The following is an 8,657-nucleotide window of genomic DNA, read 5'->3' as shown; positions in this document are numbered from 1 at the left end:
GCCATCATGTTCGGTCTATAGTCTACCTTCAGCACACATCTCCCATCCCGAGCAGGCCCTACAAGCACCCTTTACTTGGAGATCCCTTCCCTATCTGAGCTACCTTTTCCCTCAGCGTGTGAAGCCAGCTTCCAAGCTGAAATCACAGATCTTTGAATCCATGGTTGCAGCAGACCCAATTAGGTCAACTTTTGTGAATCTTAGTAGTTAGAAAGCAGCATCATCAAAAATAGTGATGGGCTTGAAGGCAGTGCAACCTCCTCATCCAACCGCATCCACTGATTTCACAGTTTAATTCAGGTCTCAACTGAAATGCAAAGAAAACTTCCACACTTTGACCTCCAATCTTCTCTCCCTCTGGTAATGTCACCAAGGCCCAGACTCCCCCCCCCCGGCTCGGCCCCCTGTTGCCCAACACGCTGTCCTCTCTGGGCTCCCTGTAGGTCAGCCTGGACTCCTGAACTGGAGTATAGCAACATCTTAGACTCCAGACCAAGCGAAGGGCAGGCAGAATGCCAGCACAGACACGGTGGCCCACATCGTGTCCGGGGGAGATGCAGAGGCACAGAGGGGATGCCCGACATCCCTCCTAGTGCAGGCCACTGGTGGGTACTGAGCCACCCCACCCTCCAAGCTCCACGCACCGCCATGAACAGCCACAGCATGGGGAAACCATCGGGAGTCCAGGTCATGACATGTCAAGCAGGACCGGCAAGTAAGGGGTTTCTGCACCCTGCGAAGACCCCAGGAACTTGGAAATGTATCTCACTGAGTGAAAGGCACTCATGTCACCTTCTGACTCGGACATTCCAGAACCCGCAGAGCTGTGGACAGGAAGAGGGGCAGGCGGGCCGGAGGCTCCCACTCCAGGAAACTGCTGTGCCACCCAGCAGGCTGGGCCTGAGTCTGCCCGGCAGCCCTGCTGCTCCAGCTGGGAGCCAGTGAGGGCGCAGTCGCTGAGTCCCCTCCCCTGGAAACTGCTCGGGGCTGGAAACTCTTTATCTGCCATCACTCACCTCTGCCAGGGCTCAGCCGGGCCTGCCTGTCTTGCCTGTAGGCCAAGTCCAGGCGTGACTCAGCCTCCCCCCCGCTGCCAACACCCAGAGCTGAGTGCAGGGGTGGGGGGTGGCAGGCATTGCCCCTATCACGGGATGGAATGGAGTAGGGTTTTCCTTTCTCCCCACTTTCCCTCCTGCTTCCACCGTTCCCAGGCAGTGCCCCCTAGGGAGGGGCTGGAGGGAAGAGCCGGCCCTGGGTGGGGTGGCTGCAGGGCCTCCCCAGCTGTTACTCGTGCCAGGACAGAAGTCCCTGCACCCCCACGTGTGCCACAGCCCTGCCCCCACCCACCTGAGGGCCCTCTCCCTGCAGTGCCACCCACCACCCCCATGCCCCCAGAACTTTCCGTGAGCTTCTTGGTTACAGGAACAGACAAGTGTGCTGCTTGGCCTCTGCCAGCCTGGGAGCACACAGGCAGCCGGTGTGGAACTTTCCATGATGGCTTCCGGAAGGTTCTAAAACCAGCCTGCTCAATGAGGGTGCGGCTGACCCAGGCAAAGCCCAGTGCCTGGGACCCCAACTCTGCTTCTGCTCACACAATTGGGTCCCCCCACTTGGACCGCCTCTTCTGCACACGTTAATCCTCGAGACCCAGGTTAACCCAAAAGGTTCTAGTCCACTCAGCATTCTGACCCCACATCAGCCAGCCCCCCGCAGGAGAGCCGTGACACCGAGCACAGCCGGCGGGAAGGGTCTCACGACACGTCTCACAGACACCTTTGCTGACTGAGCCAGGAAGTCCGAGTTGGCTCCCTGGGACAGAGCCCAGGCCGCAGGCACCAGCCTCGCCAGGGCCCCGAGTAGCGGCCTCCCAAAGAAATGAGACTGGTGACACGGCCCCTTCCCAGATGCCCGCCCTGCTCCAGGCCCACAGATGCGGAGGGGGAGGTCACTCAGCCACCCACGGCCAAGTCCCTGGCACACTGGCCACAGAAGCAGGCACCTCCCCGGACCCCGCAGAGATGCTGCTCAGCACTGCCAGGTAAGGGGCTCCCCGGGACCCAGAGGACAGTCGTAGGTGGTTTTGCCACAAGACAATTTTCTGGGCAGCTGCAAACAACAAATCCAAATCCCACTGTGAGCGGGGCTGTCAGATTGTGGCCGTCACTGTGGGTGAGGGCCTGAAAAGGCCTGGGGACCCCTGAATGGGCACCAAACCGGGGACACCAAATCAGGAGACGTTTCAGAGAAACCGAAGGTGGTGTCCCGGTTCCCAGAGGCCAAGCCTGAAGCACTGCCCTTTGGCCCTGCTTCTTGCACCCAGTGGACACGGGAACAAGCTGGTTGCCAACACCCAGCCTTGCTCAACCTCGTGCTCTCAAGGGAGGGCTGAGCTGGGCCTGGAGCAGCCGCAGGCTGAGAGCCGGCTGGGCAAGACTCAGTGCAGTCACCGATACAGTGCCCCCACACACACCGTCCTCACTGCCCTCCTCCTCCTTCTCGCCTCCTCCTTCGCCTGCCCCCACACACCCAGGACCCCACCATCCAGGCCAGACCTGGGCGCAGACCTGGTTCGAGACAGCCAAGAAGACATGGTCGGCACCCGCCTACCACAGGGCTGAGCCATCAGAGGACCAGGACACAGGTTCACTGTCCCCCTTCTCCCCACTCTGCCCTACACACACACACACACACACACACACACACACGCACACGCACATGCATGCACGCACCCTCAGACACACCACACACCTTCCACACTACCTTATTGATTCTGGCAGCGGGTGCTAATGGGCGCACAGTGCTGGGAGCAAGGGGGGACTCCCAGGCCTGCACTCCCCCTCTCCATCCCTCTCACACCAGCCCCATCCTCTGTGGGGCAATGACTCAGGGACATCGTGTCCCAGAGGTCCTGCGGCCTGAAGGGGTGCTCCTGGGGGCAGGTGGGGAGATGCCCGTGCCGCACTGGGAAACGCTGCAGGACATTCCCCGGCTGCAGCTGCCAAGCTGAAGCCCCCACAAGATGCCTGTGGTGTGTGGAGGAGTCCAGCAGGCGCGGCAGCTTGGGCAAGCACTGCTGCAGCCGTTCCAGAGCACAGCCGGGTGGGAGAGATAAGGCCCTTCCGGCCTCCTCCAGGGCTGATACCACCCAGTTCCCAACAGGAAATCCCTCTGCCTCATGGAAACCTCTGCCTCGCCGAGGGGAAGTACCAGGCCTGCTCCCTCCGCCCTGGTGTGGGCAACACCTACAGGAACCAGCTCAAATCCACCGTCCCACCCCTGGTGTGAAAGCCCCAGAGCTCTGCCCTTCTGGTTCTTCCTAGAGGTGCCCGGTACCCACCAGGGGGATTGGCAGATGCTGGGACTCCCTGTGACCCAGGATCCTGAGCACTGAAAGTGTGCTGTTTGGTTAGAGCACTCCTGTCAGGATTCAGGGCACCATATGTGGTGCCAGGGACGAACCAGGCTGGGTAGCACACGAGGCAAGTGCCTAAACCAATGCACTTTCCCACCCAAATCTCGGAAGATGCGATGTGTTGGCATCCGTTCCTCCAGGCTGGCTTCAGCTCCTGTTCATCCTGCCCAAAGCATCCTCCCTCAACACATTGGCATATACCTCCTCTGAGCTGGAGCCTTCCATTGTCTCCTGGCAGAGAACACGGATGGATGGGTGGGTAGATTGGCGTGGGTGGATGGATGGCTACGTGGATAGATGGATGGATGCTTGGGTTGACGGGTGGGTCATTGTGAGACATGGGTGAATAGACAGTTGGGTGAAATGATAGCCAGGGGAGTGGGTGGGTGGATGAATGAGTAGGCTGGGGGGTAGATGAAAGGCTGAGTAGAAGGGCACAAGGTGAGTCTGTAGGTAGATATGTAGAATGAGTGAATTAATGTGTGGATGAATGGGTGGGTGGGAGGATGGGTAGGTGGATGGATAGATGGATAGATGGATGAATGTGTAGATGGCTGGGTAGATGGGTGGATGGGCTGATAGATGGGTGGGTAAGTGGGTCAACAGTGGGCAAATGGGTGGGTAGATGCCACCATGTGACTACTGCCACCAGCATCACCTCTGCCACACTCTTATGACCACAAGCTCTGAACACAGTTCCTCAGGCTTAATGACTGGCACAGTTTTCTGAAGATCTCCCTTCGCCTAGGTCAAAGGTCTACCCAACAGGAGGGCAGTTCTCTAACCCCAGTTCCCTAACTATTGCAGTTCCTGTCATCCGGTGCCCCTGGGTGGCAAGTGGGTACTGGGACGTGTGGGTCACCAGGACAGTGACAGAATCCACTGTGCTTCTGAGCCTTCCTCCCCAGAGCTGGCACAGCCAGGCCCCTTCCCGGCTCTTCCCACGCTCTGCCCATCTGCCCAGTGGGCAAGGGCAGGGCCGGGCAGGGGCACCTGGGGCGTCTCAGGTCCAGGGATGCTTGCAGCCTTGTTCTGCAGTTCTGGTCCTCAACCAGAAATGTCACAAAGGTAGCCAGGCTTGGGCCCAGTCCAACAAGGGGGATCCCACACGAGGGGGTAACCAGAGCACTGAGGGCCGAGCCCAGGGCCCACCCACGCTTCCTGTCCTCACTACGCAGCCAGACCCCGGACTGTCGTGGCCCCGGTTGGCAAGGCAGAAGAAGGGTGGTGAGGGCATGCCAGCTGCCACAGGGAGCAGAGAGCTGACCCAGTGGTCAGTGCTGCAGATCAGCAGGAAGAGGCGGGGGGGGGGGTCTGTGAGATGCAGGTGGGGTGCAGGGGCCCTGCAGCAGGAGCAAGTCTGGCCAAGGCCACCCCACATCCTCATGCAGGAGGTGAGGGGCCCTCATTGTCACCCCAAACCCGAAGGCGGGGCAATCCTCCCAAGCCCTGCGGACCTGGAAGCGCCTTCCCGGGAGTGAGTCAGAATCTGCTCTAGGAGACCGTTTGGGGGCAGCGCGGGAGTGTCAAGGGGCCTGGCATTGGGGGGCTGCCCTAGAACCCGGCCACTGGCACGTGCAGGGTGCATTTCACAGGCCCTCTCTTGGCCCTTAGGGGAGAGTTCCAGGGATCAGCACGCGAGTGGGGAGCAAGGAGGGCACTGGCTTCCATTCAGAAGCCTCGCTCTGGGCCCTGGGACAGTCACCCCCACTCCACACCTCAGGGGGGACAGATACAGCCAGCAGCCCCTCCCAGGCCGGCAGGCACGCTGACCACCCCGCCGCCGACTTGTAGGCTGCAGATCAGGAGACTTGCCACCCCCTAAAGGGGGCTCCCATCCCTACAGCAAATCTCTCGCTCTCGACCCCTTCTCTCTTCCTCCTTAGTGAGGCCAGAAAGAGGCTGAGCAACCAGCTGACCTGGGGCAGAGGTCAGGCCTCCTGCAGAGGGAGCCCCCTCTACCCCCTGGGGCTCTGACAGTCTTGCCTGGATTCAGAGATCTGTTCCCAGAAGCAGACAAGGTCAGGGGAGCGTTGGTGAGAACTGTGCAGGTTGTCAAGGCCTCCTGGGGCTGTAGCCTCCCAGTTCTGGAAAGCTTCCTGGAAGAGGAAGCATTTGATCATGTCCTTGGTTCATTGGTCCTGGGGACAGATAGAAACTAGATCTAGAGGGGATCTGACCAATAGAGCGGGTGGGTTGGTGTTCGAATTTCCGCGTGCTCGTGTGGATGAACAGTTCCGTGTCAAAGGGACGGGATAAACGAGGTCACCTACAATCATCTTGCAATTAACAAACACAGCTCAGAGGGTCCACAGTTGGAGTTTGGATGCCCTGGTTTCCCCCGGGGCTCTGCACCCCCTGCTTCCCCCAGTCTCTCTGCTCACCAGATGCTTGATGGCTTCATGTGTGATTTTTACTTGACTGTGTCCCAAACATCTAGAACACACAGACTCGCCATCCCTGGGCCAGCCCTGAGGGCAGAACAGACAGCCGGAAACGCTCACAGCAGTGAGGCGTCCCCAGTCCTAGAGCCCAGCACATCCGGCCCACAGTCAGCTCTGGGTCTCGGGACACTGCCCAGAGCAGAGAGCTGGGCAGGTAAGTGGGCGGTGGCGGGGGAGGGAGTCGGCGCTGAGCACGCCCCCAGGAACACCCTCCGCTGAACCAGGTGTGAGTGGAGCCCCAGAAGCTGCTGGAACATCTGAGTGTGAGTTAATGAACCCAGTGGACTCCCCCAAGGGCCCTGGAGGGGCTGTAGTCCGGCCAGCACCCCCAGCCCCACCCAGCTCTGCACCCCTTCAGAGCTGGGAGGGAACCGGCTGTGAGGCTCTGCACGGCTCCACCTGCACACGGACTGGCACAGAAGCCATTCCCATCTCTCCCTGACAGTCCGACAGCGAACAAGAGTGTCCTCAGGCACGGACCCCCTCTGCTCACCCAGGGCCTCTCCCCCTCTCCTACGATGCACCAGGCGACCTCTCAGCACCCGGCTAGTTGCTGAATGCACAGCGTGCACACCGTTCCCTTCAGCCAGAGCTGCGTGCACACACATATACACACACACACGTAAACATGTATGTGTGCTCACATATACTACACACATGTACACGTGTGTGCACAGTGACGTATGCATACTTATCCACATGCATGCACACATGCAAGCACATACATATATAAATGCTACATACACGCACATATGGCATACACTCAGACACACACATGCACGCTTATACATACCCTTGCACACACACATGCAAACATGTACATAGACATGCACACTTACACATATGTGTGCACACATGTGTACACATGCACAGATACACTACACACACTACACACAGATACACCTATACACATGTGCACACATGCATGCTCACACAAACTTGGGGCCAGCACATAGCCCCTCCATGGCAACAGACAGAACTCCCCAAGTCAGGCTGGCCCAGCCCCCATCCTGCAGGGCGGGGTCCTGTGATTCTAATGGGGGCTGGAGATCTTGGCCCCTCTCCAAGGCAGGGCCCTGTGGGTCAGTGGGCACCCAGGCAGAGGGGAGGGGCTGGGGCAGAGCAGAGGGTCCCCCTCCTCTCACGGGTACCCTGAAAGTGTCCAATAGGGGAACTGAGACAAGGAAGAGCAGGGCCAGGCCCCGCCCCCCGCCCCCCTCCCACCTGACAACTGAAGCCTCGTAACCCCCAAACCAAAGCTGTGAGTTTCACCTTAAGTAACCCAGACCTGGACTTCCGGTCCATCTCTGGTCCTGACCCAAACCAAGCAGGTCCTGGCCAGAGTGGCACGTGCCCCCACAGCCCCTGAGGCTGGGAGAGCACAGAACTCCCACCCCCAGCAGACACCGGCAGCACCATGAGATTCACTTTCCTTTATTCCCCCCAGGGTCCACGGGGTGCTCGGAGCACTGGGGGCCGGGCAGCCCCTCGCACTCCAGTCTCAGCGGATCCCGCTGCAGAGAGCCCAGCCCCACCTGCTCCCGCGGTCACTTCTGGGACATGACCTTCAGGAACTCCTCGTAGTTGATCCGGCCGTCCTTGTCCAGGTCGGCCGAGCGGATCATGAGCTCCAGCTCCTCCTGCGACAGCGGCATCTTCATCTTGGCCATGGCCTGCTTGAGCTCGTCCACGTTGATGTGTCCGTCGCCGTTGATGTCGAAGGCGCGGAAGACCTCCCGTATGTCGGGCTCGCCGCCGTGCCCCTTCATCCTCTTGGTCATCTCGGCCAGGAATTCTGGGAAGCTGATGGCGCCGTCTCCGTCCTTGTCCACCCGGGCGATTAGCTCCTTCAGCTCCTCCTCCGACATCTTCTTGCCCAGCGCCTGCATGATGGCGCTCAGCTCCTGCACGTTGATCTTCCCGTCCCCGTCTGTGTCGAACCTGTTGAAGGCCTCCTGGAACTCCGCCACCTGCTCCTTCGGCAGCTCCTCGCCCATGGTGCTGGCACTGCTCTGGACCCGGCTCAGCGCAGCAAGACTCGGGCAGAGAGGGAAGGTGCGCCAGGGACAGTCATGCTCCCCTTTTGTGCAGTCGGAGCGAAGGGAGGAGAAAGGGTCCCCACCCTCCTCCTGTCCTGGGGCCAAGGCCTCCTCCCAGGGAGGGAGCCAGCTGCAGACCAGAAATGCAGGAACTGGGCTGGGGCCCGCCCACAGGGCTGCAGCCCATCGGGGCTGCCTGCGTACCCCGGAGGCCCGGGGAGGGGGTCACTGTACTGGGACCCCCTGCTCTCTGGGCCCCGGAGGGCAAGCTGGGAAGGGCCCGGCAGGCCCAGTGCAGGCCACTGCAGGTCAGGGGTGACCGGATGAGTCTCCATTGGCTGCAGGGAAGAGCAGGCTTGCGCCCGGGGGATGGTCAACTGATTGGGTCACAGGTGACTCTCCAGGGCATGGACGCACTTTGGGTCCCGCCATGTCCACTGATGTCCTGTCCCTCCCGGTCCCTCCTACAGTGAAGGCCAACACTGTTCGGAGACCCCAGAGAGGTGGGACCCATCATCCAGGAGAATTGCCTGGGAGGTGGGGACACAGGCAAGCGACCGGCCAGTGCGTCCTGGACATGCTCGGCACAGAGGCCGCTGGGTTTGGACTACGAGGAAAGGTCGCCAGCACTGGAGCCCCCATCTGGGCCCCCCAGGTCTTGTCAGTTCTCGGGAGGACCCCGGCCCCGCACCAATGCCAGGAAGGGTCCCCCGTCCCCGTCCCCCCTGACCAGTGCAGGGAGCAGCAGAGGTCAGGCCTCGG

General features: G+C 60.5%; 1 protein-coding gene across 1 annotated transcript; it reads right to left on the bottom strand.

Annotated features, from left to right (window-relative positions):
* Positions 1–7,304: 7,304 nt before the first annotated feature.
* Positions 7,305–7,880, bottom strand: LOC101545302 (calmodulin-like protein 5). The gene has a single exon (XM_004605452.2). The coding sequence runs from the start codon at positions 7,851–7,853 to the stop codon at positions 7,404–7,406; it is 450 nt and encodes a 149-aa protein (XP_004605509.1). The 5' UTR covers positions 7,854–7,880; the 3' UTR covers positions 7,305–7,403.
* Between the last annotated feature and the right edge of the window lie 777 nt (positions 7,881–8,657).

This window comes from Sorex araneus, chromosome 9 (genome assembly GCF_027595985.1).
Source record: "Sorex araneus isolate mSorAra2 chromosome 9, mSorAra2.pri, whole genome shotgun sequence".
Lineage (NCBI taxonomy): Eukaryota > Metazoa > Chordata > Mammalia > Eulipotyphla > Soricidae > Sorex > Sorex araneus.
Note: the sequence above shows the minus strand (reverse complement) of the source record. Positions and strands in the feature narration are given on the sequence as shown.